General features: G+C 41.0%; 4 protein-coding genes across 5 annotated transcripts; 1 reads left to right on the top strand and 3 right to left on the bottom strand.

The window, feature by feature from the left end:
• Positions 1-1007: 1007 nt before the first annotated feature.
• On the bottom strand, positions 1008-5826 carry LOC124064609 (gamma-enolase-like). 2 transcript variants are annotated; one of them, XM_046399236.1, is made up of 13 exons: positions 5743-5826; positions 5066-5151; positions 4815-4910; positions 4614-4672; positions 4440-4509; positions 4194-4327; positions 3887-4109; positions 3603-3800; positions 3000-3076; positions 2325-2449; positions 2104-2212; positions 1787-1845; positions 1008-1587 (listed from the first exon to the last, which is right to left on the bottom strand). In XM_046399236.1, the coding sequence occupies exons 2-13, from the start codon at positions 5148-5150 to the stop codon at positions 1518-1520; spliced, it is 1305 nt and encodes a 434-aa protein (XP_046255192.1). In that variant the 5' UTR covers position 5151; positions 5743-5826; the 3' UTR covers positions 1008-1517. The 2 variants fall into 2 exon arrangements, with proteins under 2 accessions (XP_046255192.1, XP_046255193.1); XM_046399237.1 differs by lacking the exon at positions 5743-5826 and adding an exon at positions 5526-5677.
• A 1107-nt stretch (positions 5827-6933) lies between these two features.
• mlf2 (myeloid leukemia factor 2) lies at positions 6934-12053 on the bottom strand. The gene is made up of 8 exons (XM_046399275.1): positions 11741-12053; positions 9716-9827; positions 9563-9598; positions 8927-8980; positions 8678-8803; positions 8240-8399; positions 7867-8081; positions 6934-7392 (listed from the first exon to the last, which is right to left on the bottom strand). The coding sequence occupies exons 1-7, from the start codon at positions 11782-11784 to the stop codon at positions 7870-7872; spliced, it is 744 nt and encodes a 247-aa protein (XP_046255231.1). The 5' UTR covers positions 11785-12053; the 3' UTR covers positions 6934-7392; positions 7867-7869.
• Positions 12054-12689: 636 nt separating this feature from the next.
• cdc42l (cell division cycle 42, like) lies at positions 12690-16953 on the top strand. Its single transcript, XM_046399287.1, has 6 exons — positions 12690-12811; positions 14393-14497; positions 14665-14737; positions 14844-14953; positions 15584-15781; positions 15916-16953. Exons 2-6 carry the CDS (start codon positions 14393-14395, stop codon positions 16003-16005), a joined length of 576 nt encoding a protein of 191 aa, XP_046255243.1. The 5' UTR covers positions 12690-12811; the 3' UTR covers positions 16006-16953.
• A 909-nt stretch (positions 16954-17862) lies between these two features.
• Positions 17863-21008, bottom strand: wnt4b (wingless-type MMTV integration site family, member 4b). The gene is made up of 9 exons (XM_046399253.1): positions 20956-21008; positions 20556-20794; positions 20011-20164; positions 19745-19829; positions 19506-19637; positions 19019-19161; positions 18790-18930; positions 18547-18709; positions 17863-18467 (listed from the first exon to the last, which is right to left on the bottom strand). The coding sequence occupies exons 2-9, from the start codon at positions 20642-20644 to the stop codon at positions 18298-18300; spliced, it is 1077 nt and encodes a 358-aa protein (XP_046255209.1). The 5' UTR covers positions 20645-20794; positions 20956-21008; the 3' UTR covers positions 17863-18297.

Below are 21008 nucleotides of genomic sequence, written 5' to 3'. Positions count from 1 at the left end.
ATGGAAACCCGGCCGGAGACTGTACCCGGTGCGCACGCGCGGCTCCAGTCTTCCTTCATCACAAGCAGCCCGGCACGACAGTAACGGAGCCCTCGTCGCGCTCGCGCTCCCTCTGCTGCTCAGTTTGCGTAACGACCAGCGCGTGCAGCTGGCGTGTTGTTAGCAGGGCAGGGTCAAGCGCTGCTGCAGAGTCACAATATATTACATAAATTCCAAACCTGATCTAACGAATTCAAATGTCATCAATATTTTTTTTAAATATACATTTAATTTATGACGTACTTCTTTTGTCTTACAGCTGAAGCATTGAATGCCAAAAATAGTGCATGTGGAAATTTGCAGTCTTAGAATAAAGTATTTCAAAATATTGCATTTCCTCTATTGCTCACGTTACTCATCTGTAGACTACTGGCATCTTTGCAGCTGTATAATAATAATAATGATAACAATAATACCTCAGTACGTTAACGATGCAAGTGAAGAAGGATAAGTGGACTGAGACACCTAAATGGAATGCAGCCATCATCAATGACGCCTGTGTTTCTCATGCTATGACTTTTTATATCTTCAGGGGGGAAAAATTCCTCTGAATACCTGAAGAAAATCCACATGATTCCACCTGAGTTCCTACAGGATTTGTACTGAAATCCTGCTGGCTCTCTTCTAAATCCCTAAAGGATTCCTTTATGACCATTAAAAGACCATGCAGAAAACTGATCACCCAAACAGATAATATTCCTCAGAGAATGGCCTTTATTTTGTTTTCTGTGTGGTTCCTGTTGGACTTTTTCTTGTGACATCAAATAACTGACATCAATATTTAATTTCAAGATAGCACTGTACAGGGGGTATAAAATAAGATAAGATAAACCTTTATTAGTCCCGCTGTGGGGAAATTTTGGTTCACTCATATTTTATCCAGAGATTATTTACCTTTTAAGCATAGTAAGAGACGACACAGCAGAACCTCCTTTTTTAAACAAATACACAGAGAACTTTGGTTCGAGTTAACACATATCCATTTCTTTATTATGCTCAACCTCACACAAGACAAAGTAACAAATACAACTGTGCGTTTAGCTGCTGAGTGTTCACGTCAAAGCCAACATGAGCAACAGTTAGAGGAGGAGGCGACAGGGCACAAAAGATCAAAATACATCTGCAGTTAGTCAGAAGGAGACAGTCGGAAGGATCAGCGAGGAGAAAGTAACTAACAAGTGCATGAAGGGAGGTGCTTGTGTGCTGAGAGGTGAAACACAAATCTTTTTCCTTCAGGCTTTGCTGTGACTGGCTGTGGTCAATTAAGTCAATCACCTGCTGAAGTGGCTGATCACTATACTGTGGCTACTGCGTATTATCTGTGCATTTTAGCTATTTGAAAACTATTTAGTGTTGATGTTTTTAAGTGCATTTTAGACTTTTTCTGTTATCATTTAATCACGGTGTTTGCATGGGGGAAATGACACAACATGATTTGTACGTGCTTTCATATGTGCCACTGCTAATGGCACTGGCACTCAGAGGGCACTGGGGTTGCGGAAGCTGTGCCCGGCAAAGCGGGCCTGGTCACCCAACTCCTCCTCAATCCTGAGGGGAAGAGGAGGTGAGAGAGGAATGTAGAGCAGGCAGCAGTAATGTGAATGAGGACAACAGCAGATGAACCAACGAAAGAAAGAAGAAGAGAAATATAAAAGTGGTGTAAGCGTTGCAGGTGTTGTTAAAGATATTCAATATGTATCTCTGCACACACACACGCACACATACAAGTCAAGTTATGAATACGCACCTCATGAGCTGGTTGTACTTGGCCAGACGTTCTGATCGACAGGGAGCTCCAGTCTTGATCTGAAGGTAGACACAAATACGGAGGATCATAAAGAGTTACATTATTTAGTTGTATTATCCACATATTGGTTCGTATTTGTTTCCAAAGCTTTCTGTACTGTGCACTGATATATTGCTGCAGTGTTTTTGTCGCGTTTACTGTCTTAGAGGAGACGACTTATGTAAGCTGCAATGACACATATGTAAAATTGTATGAGCAGCTAAATGGCGGAAAAAACGTGACAGTTCAACCCACTGTGTTGTGTGTATGTGCGTTACCTGTCCAGTGCAGAGACCAACCACCAGGTCTGCTATAAAGGTGTCCTCTGTTTCTCCTGAGCGGTGGCTCACCATCACACCCCAGTTGTTCTCCTGGGCCAGCTTACACCTTAGAGGCAGGGGCAGTACAAATATGATGCACACTTTCAGGTGCATGCAAGCACACAAACACATGTTTCTGACATATGTTTGTGTATCCAATACATACAAATTGAACTCACGCCTTGATGGCCTCTGTAACAGAGCCAATCTGGTTGACTTTAAGCAGCAGGCAGTTGCAGGCCTTTTCCTCCACGGCTTGTTGTATCCTGCGTGGGTTAGTGACCGTCAGATCATCTCCAACCACCTGCACAATTTATACAACAAAGTTACAGACAGACCGACCTGCTATATATATATATATATATATATATATATATATATATATATATATATATATATATTACATATATATATATGGATACTGCTAGAATTTTGTGAATTTCCCTTGGGGATGAATAAAGTATCTATCTGTCTATCTATCCAAAAGCAATATAAAGCTATATACGGTAGAAAATAATGAAATATCACAATCAAATCAAAGGTTAAAAAAATGTCAATAATTTAGGGATAAGTGGGAAGTTAAAAACAATTTGCATGTGTGAACAAAGCTGGTCTCAACTTTGTTGCTGTCCTATGCATCTGAATCCATAAAATAATGATATTAAAGGGGAACGCCACTGACCCAACATTTTGCAGCCATACAAGCACCTAAGACTTAGAACAACCAAGAAATCATGACCTCTGCACCATCCATGTTGACTATTTCAGTGGATGGAAGTGCAATACTTCATTGCTGGAGTAACCCTTTAAGAGTTTCACTTACGTATAACAAGGAAGAAAGTGTGATATCTTACCTGGATGCCCACTGAGGCTGTGAATTTTGACCAAGCAGGCCAGTCATCCTGGTCAAAAGGATCTTCAATAGACACCACTGGAATTAAGAGGGGTGGGTTAGATCATTTATTTGCATGTCTTACATTATCACCTGCTCCTCTACCAATGCCAATAAAAGTTCTAATGTGAGCAATATCTTAAAATGCACATTACACACAGGTGCACATCCATGCACTTGCCTGCACAGGCTGAAAGCACACCAATGACAGAGTAAAAAGCCACATCAGAGTAGGTTCCTGCTTGCCAAATGTGCACTGTAGCGCATCATTAAATCCTCTTTAAAAGGCCTGAGTGTCAGCAGGAGAGACCAGAGCCTGGGGACATCAAGCTCTCTTGCTTTGTTAGTTTCTGACTGTCTAAGAGGTGATAAAAGAAATGTAGAAACATGAAAAACACGCTAGTGTGACACTGACACTGTCTTTCTATGCGTTTCCCTTCATTAAAATGTCCAGGATGAATAGGAGCAGCCTGCACCATGTTCTCTATGTATTACCAATATGTCTTTGACCCATATCAGGGCTGAAATACAACACAAAAACTCACACTCACGTCACAATACACACCTGGGTAGTTGTTAATGAAGCCCTGGTAGATGCTGGCCAGCTCATCAGCGCTGATGTTGCGGGCAGCATTAGGTGGAGACTTAAAGTCCAGGTCATACTTGCCCTCAATGAAAAACTCTGAAGCAGCAACATCCATCCCTATCACCACTTTGTCTGTGAAGCCAGCTTTCTCTATGGCCGTCTTTATCAGCTCCAGGGCTGACAGAGAGAAACAGAAGTGCAGAATCTAACGTCACAGGTACTCAAGGGGAAGATTTTCTTTTATAGGTTGTGGTTGTGCTTACCTTCACTGTTCTCTTGTATGTTAGGGGCAAATCCCCCCTCATCTCCCACATTTGTAGCATCCTGACCATATTTCTCCTTGATCACACCTCTCAGTGTCTGGTAGAGCTCTGCGCCCATACGTAGAGCATCGCGGAAAGACTCCGCCCCCACAGGAAGTACCATGAACTCCTGCATAGCCAGTCTGTTACCAGCATGGGAGCCACCGTTGATCACATTAAAGGCCTAAGTGAGGGTGCAGATAAGGGAGATGAGGTTGTATTTGAACTTTTGTGTTTGGAAGAATTACAGTTTTACACAAGGACTCACAGGAACTGGAAGAACCAAGTCACTGTTTCCTGCCAGATCAGCAATGTGACGGTACAGGGGGACACCTTTCTCTGCTGCACCAGCTTTACATATGGCCAGTGATACTCCAAGAATAGAATTGGCCCCAAACTTAGCTGGGAGAAACAGCCACACAACATATGGATGCAGTCAGTGCTCACTGGTGCAGAAAAATGTCAGTGCACATATGTGCCACCACCGTATATGAGATGTGAATGAGAGACCTACATTTGTTGTCAGTGCCGTCCATTTCAATCATCATGTTGTCCAGTTTCTCCTGCTCCAGCACATTGATCCCCTGACAGAAAAACAAATTTTTGCTCACACAATAGCCCTTCTTTCTTCACTGTATTGCTTAGCCATTTCAGCTTAAAATGGATTAAACTCTGCACTGCTACTCACAGACTGCATAAGGGCGGGTCCAAGGGTGTCATTAATGTGACTAACAGCTTTGGTGACACCTTAGACAGCAGGACAGAGGGAGATATTTGGATCCACGGAAAACTAATACTGTCGGCCCACATTTATGTCACAAAAACAGCAGAAAAACCTGCAAAAGCAGAGACGAAAGTACAGAGGATACATCTTGTTTTAAGTGTTCACCTTTGCCCTTGTAGCGAGTCTTGTCTCCATCCCGAAGCTCCAGAGCCTCGTATATTCCTGTGGATGCACCGCTTGGCACAGCAGCCCTGAAAAGACCTGGAATGGACAAAAGAGGATTAACAGGTGGAGAGAGAGAGAGGTACAGGTTTAGGGGTGAAAGGTGGAGGAGGCAGTGAGGGGGGTTGAAAACATAAAGGTATGCTTGTTATCTGACAAAAAAATTTTGCTTTTTAATGGATTTATTTTTTAACCTTTGTCAGTATGCAGATCCACTTCCACAGTTGGGTTACCCCTGGAGTCCAGGATCTCCCTGGCAACAATATTGACTATGGACATCCTGTGATAGACAAGAAAATATCAACTGTGTTTAACCATCTATACTGCACATTGCAGCTCAATGCTCATCATTGCTTAAAAAAAACAACAAAAGATGATAGTGAACAAGGGAATCGGTGCAGAGAAAGACATGCGAGTATGAAAATATCAAATGTCAAAATTCACATTTCATTACAAGAAGTGGTGAGGTGACTTAATTTCACATTAGTCACAAGGTCTTCACACCCCTCTTCCTCACACGCACACACATTGTGATGATAGTGACGCTGCCTTAGGGATGGATAGCTGTGAAAAAGATGCTCACCAGGAAGATGCTGGCACACACACACATATACACGGAGAAGTAAACATAAATCAAATCCTAATAATGCATACCTATTTATGGATCTACTGTCAACCTGTTCCAGATCGCAAGCCACTTCAATTTTCTGTGCTGTTTCAGCCAGTAAATATGACCATGGACCAATGGAGAGATGAGATGGAGAGAAAACACAGAGCAGGAGGAGATGAGGGGGGAGGAGGAGGAGGAGAATGGAGGAGGCTTAGAAGAACGGAAAAAATGAAGAAATAGATCAATCTTTTTGAACGTTACCTGCAGCGTCTTTGAAGACTGGTGGAGAAAGTGAGCAAATGTGGGCGAATGAGAGGGAGAGATGGAGTGACGGGGAGGTGGGAGGAGAAGGGGTGAAAACATATGACACACAAGGGGGAGGGGGGGAGAGTGAGTCATTGGAAGACGCAGAGAGGAGGGGAGGGAACGTAACTGGGAAAGATGAGAGGAAAAAAAGAGGGCTGGAACAGAATAGCAAGGGTTGCACGTATTTATTTTGATGCAGGAAAATAAAATGTCTCAGGAAAAGCAAGATATGTCGTAACATTTCTCAGTGGGCTCCTTTTTCAGCCTTTGCATTTAACATCGTCTTCCTGTCCTCCAACAAGTCCTGTCATTTGTTTGGCACTGCTTGCCGCGTGTACATCTGCTCATCCACTAACTAACCACAGCAGCACTCATGACGTGTGCAAATATTGTCCCAGCAAAGTACTAAAATGAAAAGATAATTTGTAGTTCCTGCCACATTCAGGCAGTGCTGTCATCCTGCAAAGAATATCATGAAAGTCAAGCTTTGTTGGGAAAATGGAAACAAATGTCTGTATATTTAGATGTGGATGGATGGGAGGCAGAAAATATCAAAACAAAGAAACGATGAGGAGGGTACATCTAAGCAGAGACAGATGCGCAAAATGAGCTGCCTTGTTGGGGAACTTTAGAGATGTAATGATGGAGATTAAAGGAGACAAGAAGACAGGTAGACAGGTGACAAGAGAAGTGCTTTCTTTGGGGGGGGGGGGTGCATTTAAAAATAGTCACGGTTGTAATTAAAGATACAGAGAGCACAGATGGAGGCATGCAGGGAGTCTGTTGTGGGAGTGATTCGTCAAAAACAGAGGATTTCATTGGCTGCTCCACTTGTGTGCTCCATCTGGATGTCACATGACCTGCAGACATGGTGAAACTGGGAAGAGGGAGTACACAAATACAAGCGCATGCAGTGGAGGAATAATGTAGAGTCGATTTGTTCGTTCCAAAGGAAACAACAGCAGAATTGGAGATTTGCACTCAGCCGCACAGAGCCAATACCTCTAAACACGAAGTAAAAGGAGCAAACCTACATCGACAGACTTAGCTGCATACTGTATATGAAATGCTTTCGAGCTGTACGTATCCCAATTTGATTTTATAAAACACACTTATGACATGCACTCTTAAACACAACAGAGACACTTTTTATAATTATCTAACAATGTTTAATGAACTTTTATTTAGTTAGATTAATTAGTTAACAGTATACAATTCAACTCACTGACACACTAGTGTCTTCACAAACATAAAATGGACTGTACAGCAGATGTACTGCATACTGTAGCACTTTAGTGCAGTGGGCAAAAACACATGTCAGGTTTATCTAAGTGAGAGCAGTTATGTGTTTATGTGTTTGCACGAGGGTGCCATTGTGTGTTCCTGTTGTGTAAGGGTATAGCTGTAAATGTAACTACAGTGTGTGGGCTTTTGTTGTGTGTATGTGTGTGTGTGTGTGTGTGTGTTGTTTATGGAGACACAGTCCAGTCATATCAAACATTTATGACGAGCAGTCGTGATAATCAACTTCCGTCTTCAGCGTTGTTCACAGCATAGAGGAAATCTTGCCTCAGCTCCTTTTATCTGGCTGTTCATGTGTGAAACCTGCAGGGACAGTCAAGCAAGTTCAGTGTTCATTATGACAGAGAAGCGGGAGGAATCGTCACAGCTTTCACTGAACTACTGAGGATTCTGTTTTAACACAACATGAACTATCGCTGTCAACACAAAGAGGTGTTGCTAGATCGTTCTGTGAGACGCACCCAACATGAGTCAGTTTGGTGATTAAAGACAGCTTGCATCAACAATTCTCACAGCAGGACTGCTGTCATAACCCATAGCTAGATTTTTTTCGAAACAGAGTGGTAGAGCTACCCAAAAATATTCTATTGTGAAGAAGAATTGATATTTTATAGTAAAAGAGAAACTGTTATTGCTCAATATGTATTGCTGGCATACATGCCAAAGCAATTATACGTGTTATTGGTCAAAACTGAGGGATTATAGCCATGTCAACGCCAATCTTGGCTGATCAAGGCCTGAGAATCAAAGCTGTAAATGCCTAGTGCTCTCCCTTACCTCTCACCAGTCGTAACGTGGACGGGTGTGGGGCTGACGGTGTCTGGGGGACTCGTGCCGATGGCCTGGTGGGGGCGTTGAGCTGGGAGGAGCAGTTAAGGCCAGCTGCTGGCCTCCCGCCCGTCGATCTCGGCCGTAGTCTAGTGACCGGGCATTCGGGGAAACATATCTTCCTGCCTCCCTCCTCCACTCCTCATCAAATGCTGCAGCGTCACCTAGTGGCAATGACGGGCAGGTACATAACTAATATCACTGGAGGAGTATTAACTTCTAGGTAATTAAATAACATTACTTTACTCAGCCTAGATAAATTAAACTGAATCCCCCCACCCCCATCATAAAGAATCTTTAGCTTTCTGGCCAAGTGACTCACTCTCATCAAGGTTGATGAAATCTTGTCGTTCCTCACGATCTCCAGTACGGCGATTTCTTGAACGCTCCATTATGTGTGCACGCTCCCCGATGTGGTGGCCAATGGAGAGGCGCTCAAGGCCGCTCTCACGGTCCCTAATGGACTGCCGTGTCTCACGGATCTGAGGTGAGATGTGACAGCAGATCAGTTTACTAAAACAAGCAGGATTCTCAGCGCTATGGATGAACTCAGACTGAAATGTTTGTATGACAACTATGATATTTACACTGAAAATGATCTATTTATTGTCACTACAGTTACTAGTGATTTCAGTTGTTAATGAGGCCAGAAGGCCACAGACATGCTTGGACAAACAAAGCATGAAGGCTGTATGTCCGGTCAGGCTTGGGAAATTAATCATGTACTGCAATCATTTCAACAAATGTGAGGTAGTCTCACCCCTCCAGGGCCTGTTCTCATTTCACTGGTCTCCTGATAAACTGGAGTCCCAGAGTCTGAAGAGGAGTATGAGATCACTGTTGAAGAGGAAAATGTCTGACAGTTTGGTGAACTGGACATTCTTTCCTAAAAAGGAGAAAATAATAAAAAACACACAGAAGATCAAATAAATAATGCTCAGACACAAGCTTTCATTGATGAGGGGAATTACTTTCTGCTAATTTGAAATTGGCTGACATAACTACTCACCATGTTTCCCATTAGTTCTCCCATCATTCCAAACATATCCATGAATCCTCCACCCTGCAGAAATAAGTTAAAGGGGAGTTTTTAAAGTCTTGTTAAAAGAAACAACAAGTATAAACACACTGGTACAACTCTGAAACAGCACTGTTCATTGGCAGTTCAGAAGCACTGGTGTCATTCTTTGAGGCCCACAACCTTTCTTGCAGAGAACAAAGACGGATTAAACTATTTTTGTTGCAAAGAAACAATTCTTGTAATAAGAAAGCTGGAAACAAGACAGATTAAAGTATATAATATGTACTTGTATTTTCAAAGGTCATTGTCCACATACTTTAGGCCGTATACGACAAAGGATCTATGCAATCTCTGACAAACAAGTCCTATTTTGAAACCTAATTCAGACGATATGTAAACCTTTTTTTAAATTGCAATCCTGGTTCATTTAATCGAGTCAGGACACCTGTTGACTGTGTTTCACAGAGTACTGCACTTTACACCTGAAGCTTTGTTATTCATTTTGATGACCATTTTTGAGTCATTTGATATTACATGTGTAATGCGTACTATTAAAAGACACTTTAAAACATATACATTCTACTTGTGCAGGTATTTAAGAAGGTCGTAGAAGCTGCTACTCACCATTCCCATCATGCCAAAGGGGGCCAGTGGACCAGCCTGAAAGAAAGTGTAAACATTAAACTCAAAAACATCAAAAATACAATAGATTAACTAATGTGGACATGAAATACGTAAACCACACGAATACAACCGATCAACTTAATGCGATGTTACCTGTCTGCGTGGTGCACGGTGTGGCTGCATCTGGGGGGTTAGGGCAAAGGGATCCATGCCAAATGATCCAAACATAGCCCTCATCTGCTGCCTGTGAGCTGCAAATGGATCCCTAGAAGAATTCAGACATTACATTGAAAATGTTTTGACTTGTTATGAGTGAAATGACTGGGTGTAGCCGGCAATGAAATTCACATGCAGTGTGAGGTTACAAGTTGAACATAATGCAGGGGTGAAATCCTGTTCTTACATTTAACAAGCTAACAGATTAAAACTCAAGAGTGAAATGTATCTGTAGTACGAAGGTTCAATAACTTTGGCGCACTGAAAACCGTCATTAGTTTTGTATAGAAACAAGTATCACTTTAGAATCTGATCCAAAACACCAGACTTCAGCCAACATATCATTTGTAAAAAGTTTATCTGAACCTCTTCTCTTCAAGAACCCAGTTTCCAAGATCTAACGATCCCAGAAATGAAAGGATTGTCACTAATTATACATATACTTCTATATTATTGTGGGAAAACACTGCATATCACTACTTAATCGTATTTCATGTTAGTCGTTAGGGTACATATACTAGACTGACTGACTGTGCTGCTACTAATCACATCATCCCACTGTCACTTTCTCCCTGTAATTTTCACTTAAGTTGATCTTGTATAATTTTTGTTTTACATTATTTTAGCTTTATTTACAGTATGTCTTATTATTTAGTTTTTACTTTCTCTATCTGGACTTATTCACATATAACTTCCACAATTAACAAATGATCAAAACTGGTCCTTTTCTGACCATTCACTAACCAACTGTTAAATGCAAATCAATTTTTGTTTTGTTTTCAAGAGGACAGAAGGAGCCCTAAAGAGTCTTTACAGACATAGAGATTAGTCTATTATTTCATAAGACAATCAACAAAAAAAATTAATCGACAACTATTAATTAGTAATTGTTTTTTTGTGGTTTCCACATTCTCAAATATGTGGATTTGATGCTTTTCTATGTCATGATAGGAAAGCATCAAATCATTGCACAACAATCCCCCATCTCTGAAGTGCAATACAATAACTTTTTACTACTAATAATGTTAATAATTGTGGAATACTGTAAATGCTGTTTGTGTTTTTGTATGACATATTTCTATTCTATTTATCTGTATCTATATTTGCTATCCTTGTGCTGCTGTAACAATGGAAATTTCCCCACTGCAGGACTAATAAAACAACATCTTATCTTAAACTTAAGATCTTTGAGTTCTGGCTGTCAGATAAAAACATAACCAAGAAGGGAGAGAGATTTGAGTATAGGTAGATTAATCAGTTACAAAAATAACTATGCCTCCATAGACTTCTCGATTTCTGACACTTTCTACATCTTGTTTTGTCATGAATGAAGAGCTCGGTTGCTAATGGTGTGACAGGTGGTGAATAAGCTAGTGGCCAACAGGACCCCCAAAGAAAGCCAACAAAAGTTCAGCAGATGTGCACAATCAAAAACTCATAAGAAAGCTCGTGTGGATTGTTGCAGTAAGTCTATGAATGGATCTAAATTTATGCAAGCCTTCTAAATTATTTTTGTATGCAAATCCATGACGGTACATTTTGATAAGTAAAGGGTGGTGTGGTTAGTAATTTTCATTTCAGTGCATTACTCATATAGGGAATACTCTTCAGGTGTTACGTAAATATGTTCCGGTGCAACTGGTACCTGCCATCAGTTAGCTAAATATCAATCTCACAAGGTATTTGGGAAACAACGGGAAGTAATGCTAAATGGATATTTTAGCTACTGACTGATGAACGAAGTCCTGTTGAGCTTTGACAGCTTTTCTTTTTGTTTTTGTCTATCCAATATGGTGGACCACTGTAGGCCCCCACAGCTGACTAGGTAGCCTACCTGCTTAAGGCGCAGTGAATTTTTTTATTTTTTTTTAAACGACTAAGCCAATCTGTAGACTTCCCATCTCCTGCAAAACAGAGTGATAACATTGTCTAATGAAAATTAAATTAAATGTCAATACTTACATCAGGAAGGGGTCGTCATCGACGTCATTCAAGAACCGAAACATGCTAGGTGATTTAACTCAGCTGGCTGATGCTAGCCAGCTAGCCAGATAAAACAGCTATGTTCTTCAAGGATGAAATAGGCTGAGGGATTCAAACTCTAGTCAGGCTGAAAGGGATGACCCTTTGCTAGCTCCGCCGCTGAGATAATAAATGCTACTATTTATTGCTCCTGTTTATTTAAGTGACAAATTTCTCAGCCTCACAATCTGGCAAATTCCAGAAACCCAGACCAAACATAAAAACGGAAGTCGGTTCTGTGACAAAGAGAAGCAACACAATTATAAAGTTAAAACTAGAGCTAACAACAACCACTTCCGGTTTCTTTATTTTTCAAAATAAAGTGTTTGTTCAGTAATGCTGTATGGGCCTTCAGAGGACGACATTCTCTGAATTAATCTCATTAGCCAAGTAGGATGACAAACACAACGGATTTTACTCCGGTTTTTATTAGCTATTCACAGTGTAAATACAGACACAGACACAAAAAATTCAAGGTAAATTTAAACACATAGCTAATATATAGGTAAGACAGAACACTGTCTCTATATAGATTTGTGGTACTATTAGGTTGGAGTGCATAACAGTACAATAAGAATTGAAGACTGTATGAATGATGATCATCGGTCTAACCCGAGACACAAGAGTCAATGCGCTAATTCATGATGTTTGTTACAGTATTATGCATATACACTATATATACTTTAATTGTTCTTAGAATTGTTCGTATACCTTTCCTAGTGAATGAGAGATAACAATGCATGAGGGTGATGGTATGTTTTGCTTTGTTGTATGATATCTCTAGTTGTTTTGGTGCACGGTGTCTCGTAGAAACTCACCCTCTTTCCGTATGAGTAGTTGAGTACTCTTACTTTGATACTTTTTTGTAGGCCTAAAAGTCTCTGTCCAGCAGGGGGCGATGTTTCTATTCTACAGCTGTGACTGCGGCTCATCTGGTCTGCGGCTGCGTTAAAAGTAATTCGACCCTCAAACCCGGATGTAACCAACGCCTAACCTGTCTGAAGAAAAACCGTAAGTAGAGTTAGGAAAACAGTCTGAAAATATTAATTATAGTTCGGTATTTTGTGGGACACACGTAGCAGAGTCTCCCGAACAGTATTAAGTTTGTACCTAGAGGGAATTTTTGTTTATTTATTTTTTAAAAATAATTCGCGGTGTGTTAAAGTTTCCTAGCCATCAGGATTAATTTAGTGTTAGCCAACAACACCAAGACTAATGAAGTTGTCAGAATTGCAAGTTATCACCGCTGGTTGTGCCATTATTTTCTTGTGTTTGTGTTTAAAAAGCTGAAGTTTAACGACAAGTTTAGTAAGTAAGCCAACTGGAGTAATAGTGTGACACTTGACAGATTTTCTAACTTGATCATTCTGAGGTATTACAAACATTTAATAAGTACAACTACAGTCAGACTCAGCTTTAACTTCTCGTTTTAGGTTGATTATTGCGACTCAATTTATGTTTAAAGTTTTAGGACTTCTCAGCCCTCATTTTGTCCGATGAACTGCTTATTTAGCGGAAGTGTTGAGCAGTATCCGCTTCTAAATTAGCTACATTGGGCTAATAGGCCGTCGTTTTTTCTTTCGCAGTTCTGGTATGTAGCCTATGCGGAAGCGATTCACTGTCATCAATAATGTTTGGCATGCACATGTAATAACAAGCATAGAGTGACTAATGTGAAGATTAATCTTATTTCTTCCGTCGCGCTTTACCTGACTTAGTGAAGCCCAAGTTACTTAGCACGCTAAGCACCACAAAATGGGAATACTAAAATAACACGAGGGTACCGCAACTCTAACTAAGAAATCATCCCAATCCTATCCACTTCTGCTTATATTTTAACATTTTGTTGTTTGCTTAAAAAATGGTCGAGAACATTAATACTCAGGTTACACGTCTGTAAGGGACAAACTACATGGTTTTACAGTTGAGACTAGTTCTGTATGTCCGTTTTTATAAATATTGGTACAGTTTGTTGGTCTTTCCGGCACTCCCGAATATGAAAAAGCACTTCACAAGATCACAAAGATTTTTCTATCTCATCTTTTTTCACATGATCGTTACTTTAGTATTATAGGCACAACATACTTAAGGTAAAACAAACTGTGGTGTTATATTTTTTCTGTTATACTTATTGATCATCAACTGTGATCTGTGAAGAAGCAATCTGATGTCGTACCTGGCTGAGTTTGACTACTTCAGATATTGCAGGGTTGCCTCATATGTGTATTTTTGTGGAGTAAAAGTACTCATTGTGCATCGGAGCTGCCCCCTTTCACAGCGGTTTGTTGCATGAAGTGGATTGCGATCATTGATGCATCACTGTTGAGCAGCATCATAATGTCGCAGCTGTTAAAGTTAGAGCTAATGTAAGTAATTCAGGAACCAACTAGTAACTGTATTTCTCAAAATGGCCTGTTACTCGTAATATTGACCGATCTGTTGATGTATCCACAGCTGTTCTTCATGTGGTTGTATGGGGAGCCATACCATATGGCCATTATCCTCATGGAGATAACATTTAGCCTAAATGAGTGAAATGCTGCACTTTTTGACATTCTTTTGATGGTTCCTGTTTTCTCTTTATCCCTGTAGATGCAGACTATAAAATGTGTTGTGGTAGGGGACGGTGCAGTAGGAAAGACCTGCTTACTGATCTCCTACACAACCAACAAGTTCCCCTCAGAATATGTGCCTACGGTAAGAAGATTTAATAAAGATCGATTTATGTTACAAAGTACTGCATGTTGTGAGCACATTGGCTTCAAACCACTCTTTTGTTTTGATATTTCTTCATATTTCTTCATGAAATACAATGCACTCAAATATTCTGTCTTTTGTCTCTTTTTTTTTTTCTCTCCCAAAAGGTTTTTGACAATTATGCAGTGACAGTGATGATCGGAGGAGAACCCTATACACTCGGTCTATTTGACACAGCAGGTAACATGAACGTCTGCAAAAGTCTCTCTATATATTTATGTGTTTTATTTATGTTGCTCTAAAACAAACAAAACTTCCTCATTTCTTTTCTTATTGTTGTTTTCAGGTCAGGAGGATTACGACAGGCTTCGTCCTCTCAGCTATCCTCAAACAGACGTGTTCCTTGTGTGTTTCTCTGTCGTCTCACCATCTTCATTTGAAAATGTCAAAGAGAAGGTCAGTTTTCGAATAATTTTTTTTTACCACTTGAGGAAAATATGACCTTGACCTTTGTTATTAAATGTGCTGGTTTGCAGGATTTGTTTGACAGACATGCAGGGTCAGGATTATTTTCTTTATTGATTGTCGAGGTGTATAAAATCTAAGAAAATAGTGATAAAAGCCCTTCAAAATTTTTTTGTTCCCCAAGGTGATTAAAAATCAAATGTCTTATTTAATCTGACCGGCAAACCAAAGCCATAAAGATAATTGGTTTACTGTTACTGACACATTTGATCGAGTTGAATCTCTTGATAGCAAAGCAGATACAATATGTACTGCTGATACTAGAGAGATTAACGATTTCCAATATTATGAAATGTATTTTCTTTTCATCCAAAAATGTTTTCATTTAACTTAGAAGCCAAAGTTTTGAAATATTAAATATTGTCTAAACTGAACCGAACTGAAAAAGAATGAGTCAACAAGACTGCATATCTGACCAGACATTCCATGCCAGCTTAAAGACAGTTTTCATTACTCACAGCAGTAAGCACATTTTGTTTGGTTCCAAAAAGGATTGAAAACCCAGTCCTAGACAGGAAGGAAGACAATGTGATTTGAACTTTGTATCTTCATTTCCCCCAGTGGGTTCCTGAGATTTCTCACCACTGCCCACGCACACCCTTCCTGTTAGTGGGCACACAAATGGACCTGCGGGAAGACAGTAACACGATCGAGAAACTGGCAAAGAACAAACAGCGCCCCCTATATCCTGAGAGCGGAGAGAAGCTGGCCCGCGAGCTCAAGGCTGTCAAATACGTAGAGTGCTCTGCCCTGACACAGGTATGGGTCATCGTTACATTTTCATCACACTATTAAACTGAAAGACACAAACATGGCATTTGTTAAATCAGGCAAAATGGTGGACACCATGCTAATTTTCACTCCTCGTCTTGTTCTCTGTTCTCCTCAACCAGCGAGGGCTTAAGAATGTGTTTGACGAGGCCATCCTGGCGGCCTTGGAGCCTCCTGAGACCAAAACCAAGAGAAAGTGCATTCTGCTATAGATGAACAACAACAGTGAGAGATATGATGGTTTAAGAAATAGATGAGGTGAATCAAAACATCACAAAGAGCAATGGCCATGTTGAAAAAAAAAAAAGGACATAAGCAAAAGGGGAAGGAAGGTACAATGCCGTTGAGACTTATTCTAATACACGTGTACACTGATTGTGCCTTCTGAATAAACTTTGAATGAGGCTGAGGGAGCAAAACTTCAGCATTCAGTAAATGTCACCTATGTCCTTTTTTGTGAAAGCTTTTAAAATTGCAGTGTTTTCTCTACAAATATTCAGGTGGGGCAGGCCCCCCCTGCCTGCCACTGTTGCTCCATTTAAAAAAAACAAAAAGAGAGAGTGAGAGATTATTTTATCTAGTTGCCTTTGCCCTCTTCTGTCTTTTTCTCTACTTTTTCTTTGCTTTACCTATTGGGGTTTTTTTTAGTGAACTTTGGTGAGTACATTTAAAGGGGCAATTTATTGTAAAGTGGTACTCTATTTGCTTTCTTTTTTGATCACGTTAGATTGAATTTCGAAAGCACAAGAGATTTATTGTCACTCCAAACAAAGGCAGATGTCCGTGATGGTTACTTTCTTCCAATTCCCAGAGACTTTTGGGGAGGCTAAGTGCATTTTCACCAATTTTCACTTCTTCAGTTGACTCATGAATTTCTATTTTATTCTTCTTTTGTGTATATTGTATTAATTCTGTGACTCTGTTTTGGGAAAAATTTTAGCAGTTATTCATTTTGAAACTTGAGTTTTTATTTTATCATGATTTTTTTTTTTTTTTTTATTGGTAGACCACCAACTTTGAGCGACTGATAATATAACAAATTAAGTTGTAATATTTTGAATAGATCTTGATCTTGATAGAGATTGAGAGGATAACCTTTGCTAGTAAAATTCTGGGTGTTTGTAATCACAGGATATTTTTAATAAAATGGTTTAATGACATGGATAGCAGCCATTGTTTTTTATGTATGAGGGAGAATGCTGCATGTATGACAAATCATGAGAGAAAATTCTAGTTAATCACAGCATAGGCACGATATATATATGAAGTTTTTCTTGCGAACACACAGTTCTATACATTCTCACTAAAACATATTATGTATATCACTGAGGCCTGACAAATGTGTTAAATACATGATCTTTGTTATAAATCAAAATTAGGCTTTGAATATTATGAAACCAGCATTGTTTACAGCAACTAGCGGCCCTCTTCCTGTCTGTTGCTGATGCATTGCAAGATTACAAGTCAGTCTGCGATTTACAGCTTGCATGCACTACACACTTGCTTTATCACCCTCTGCAGTTGACAGACATGTCTATCACAGTGCTTCAATGGATAGAGGTGAAAAGAAAAAGCAAACAAACATCAATAAAAAAAAATCTGTACAAAGGTAAGGGACACATTTTGTGAAAGGCTCCAAACTACAAGCATGGTTGCAGTGCCTCCAGTGGTCAAAAACTCCACAGGGTTGCTTTAACTTTGCAGTTCAGAAATACCACATGTGACAATATTTTACATGTCTGGCCAATAAGAAACACAATAAATATATTATGGATAAAACTATTGTATTTATTAGATTTTTTAACAGACCTAAACACACTGATTGTGCATAAACATACAGAAGAGTTTCACGTGAAGGTGAGGGACCATACACAAGACAGACACTGATGTAAGTAAAAGTTATTCTTGATACAAGATTTAGCTGCTGGAGGTTGAAGTGAAGAAACGACTTGGATAGATAAATAAATAAACCAGAAGAGAGAAGAAGACATAAATACAGTCAGTGATCAAAGACCTGCTAGTCTATGACACAATGCGAATAGTTGGCATAAAATAAAATGATAAAAAAAAAAGACAGTGCTGCAATGCTTCCTTGTTAGTTCTGGTTAAGTTCCGCTTTTAAAGCTTTGTCAATATGAGATTAACTGTGGAGTGTGTTCATGTGTATGTGCATGTCTGTGCCTGCCCACCCGTCTGTTTCTGAAGGTGATTTTTGTGTGTAGCTCGCTTACTGTTGATGCTTACTCATTGTTTTTTTGTTATTACATGTACTTACTTTTTAGCTTTTACAACAGAGTCCTCAAACTTTGGCCTCACTGCACTCGAAAATGAGTTAAATTAAGACTGCCTTTGGCCAGATTTTAAGATAATTTTGGGCAAAAGTCTGAATTAATTACTGTAATTAATTATTGTATCACCCTTATCCCATCTTGTGTTTGCGAGTGTCTGTCGAGTAGATGTTTTGTTTCTTTCTGCTCGGGCAGTTTGGTCTTGCTTGGGCCCTCTTAGACTCTGCAGGTGTGAATGGTGACTGTGTTTTTGCACTGCTGGCAGCGGACTGAGCAGCACCAGGAAAACTTGCAGGAGCAGCGCTGCACCACTTCAGCCCGGCCCGCTCTGTATCCTGGTCCACAGCACACCAGCTCACAGCCATCTGGAGCCAGCCGAGAGGTTCCTGGGTGTGTTGTAATTGTTTTGATAAGTTGGATTATTTCAATTGTTTTTCTTTAAAATGGTCTTTCCCTTGCTCTTACCGTTACATCTCCTGCCAGCAGTCCCAGGGATACCGTTCTCAGGGTCCAAATGGCAGAAATCTGGAGAGGGCGCAAGGTACAGAAGGTCTCTGGCAGCAGGGGGTTTGACCTGGGGATCACGTGGGAGCAGGGCCGTCCTGGATCCTATACGGGTCAGGCGAACCTAAGAGGGGAATACTGTTGAGAGCTAGACAGCCTTAAAACTTTGAAGGTTTCATAGGAGGTTGTGGTGTATTCTGATACCTCTGTGGCTCCATCAAAGCGTTCCTTGAGCACAGCGCCGACACGCCTGAATGGAGGCATAACCTTCCAGCAGGTCCTCAGCTCACAGGAACCAGAGACGCCATGACACTTACACTCCACCTGCATGTTGTGAAGGATGGCCTGAGGGTACGAGGATAATGAATACAAGGGTAGCAAATCACAAAGTTTGAAATTAACTGAGATATTGTCAAAGAACGCTGCCACCAACCTTTCGACCAGCCTCGTTGTTATGGAGGTTCATGAGTGGTCGCCCTGCTGACAGCCCCTTGGCTCGTTCTGGTTCATCCACAAATGTTTGGGAGAAAGCCACACCGTAGGACAGGTTGTCACTGCACCCTGACCACTGGAATCCTGTGGTTGGAGACAGAGTACAGTGAATAATTGCACCCATGAACCAAATGCAAATTTAAATTTTCAACAACTTAAAAAGATGGCTGTTAAACTGTAGATCCACCGTTGAATCAAGGCAAGGCAAAAGCAGGTGTTAGACTGCTGACTGCCAGTCTTTTATATTGCACTTGTGGCCAATCAGCACAAGCGTTTTGCTTGTGACAGCTGTTGAGAAAATACCAGCTGTGACATCACCGCCAGGGATGTAGACATCACTTAAAAAATAATAATTTTTTTTTCCCTATGTTTTCGTAACTCAGTGTGGATTTACAAGCTAAATTGTCATGCAAGGAATTAAAGCTCACCCTCGGGACTGACCCCCCTGACCTTCCTGTCACAGCCACACCTTTCCAGCTCCCCGCGGGTGCAGGCTCGGGTCACAGCCACTGCCACGGCTGCTGAGGACAGAGCGTGCACAAAGGCCGCCTCACGAGTCCCTGAATCCAAAGCAGAGGTTCTTATTTTGCAGTGCACATGAGGGTTTCTAGATATCTGGATTTGTCAGCAGGTAGTTCTCTGTGACATGATTTTAACATGAGGATACCTTGGTTCATGACTCTCCCGAATACATTGATCCCACGTGGGGTGGTGGAACAGTTCCAGCGGCGATTCCTGAACTGGTGCTGGCACTGTGGTAAACCGTGACGGTGCATAACCGTAAGCTCACAAGGCTGTCACGTAAAATTCATCAGATCCAACATTCACTGATAATGCTGATAGTGATGGCATTATGGAATTTGTCTGTATTTTGAGGCCTGCGTTAATGGCTACAGGTCACGACCATGAGGCTTTATTGTTCTCCGACCATACCTCTTCTATGACCATCTCGGCTGCCTTGCGTACGGACTCCATGACCTCCCCTCGCGCCCTGCACACCCCCACCTGCCCTGGGGTCAGGCCCCTCAGCCGTGCACATGGGGCAGCACCAGACACGGGCCTGGAGCGAGGCAGCCTCGCCAGGGAGCTGGAAAACAGAAGGCAAGGAGTGGTGAAGTGACCCAGAGTATGTTTGGCAAGGGAAATTATTGGGCTAAGTGCAGAAAGAGAATGCATAGCGAAGGAAAGGGGTGGGAGTGAAAGAGGAAGAGCACATGAAGAAGAGAAAAGAGGGAACAAAAAGGATGGAGAGGTAACAACCGAGCAGAGTTTTAGAGAGGATGGAAACAAGGGGAAGAGCAAGGCAAAGAAGATAGAGAAGGCAGAAAGAAAGAAAAGAGAAAAGGTCACCAGGAGTGAGACAAAGAAAGTGAGGGGAGCAGCTGAAAGAGATTTAGAGACATGTCACCATCTTTTAAAAGTTATAGCATGACAAACAAACTCCCTCTTTCTCTTCCTCCCTCGCACGCTAGACTTACAGCCAGTTGGTTGCCATGGTTGGGTGGGTTGCCCATAGCAACAGGAGGAGGAGTGGTGCCGTGAGATTGACAGTGGAGACAGTTGGCATCAGACTGTTCGTCTGTCTGTCCGTCTCCGTGCGTCAGGCTGGGTCTCTGGACAGCACGCTGTCCCGTCTCCACAGTTAAAGTGATCTGTCTGTCTGTTATGGTGTTGGTTTAAGTTTCCGGCCCAGAGTCTGGGGATGATCCCCACATATCTGTTGAAGTGACAAAGTTAACAGGGCAGTGACAAAAGCACTGAAAGAATTGGTGGTCATCTTTTTTTTATTTTTTCTTACAAATCATTTTAAACAACCTTGAAATTAAGAATAATTTTAGTTTAGAGTTTATGATTTACAGAAGTAGCACAGATTCTTACCAGTTCATAATAATCCTGTGATGTCAGTTATCCTTCTTTTTTGATGTTGAGTT

Source organism: Scatophagus argus, chromosome 9, assembly GCF_020382885.2.
Source record: "Scatophagus argus isolate fScaArg1 chromosome 9, fScaArg1.pri, whole genome shotgun sequence".
In the NCBI taxonomy this organism is placed as follows: Eukaryota; Metazoa; Chordata; class Actinopteri; family Scatophagidae; genus Scatophagus; species Scatophagus argus.
The sequence above is the reverse complement of the archived record's forward strand: the minus strand, read 5'-3'. Positions and strand labels throughout refer to the sequence as shown.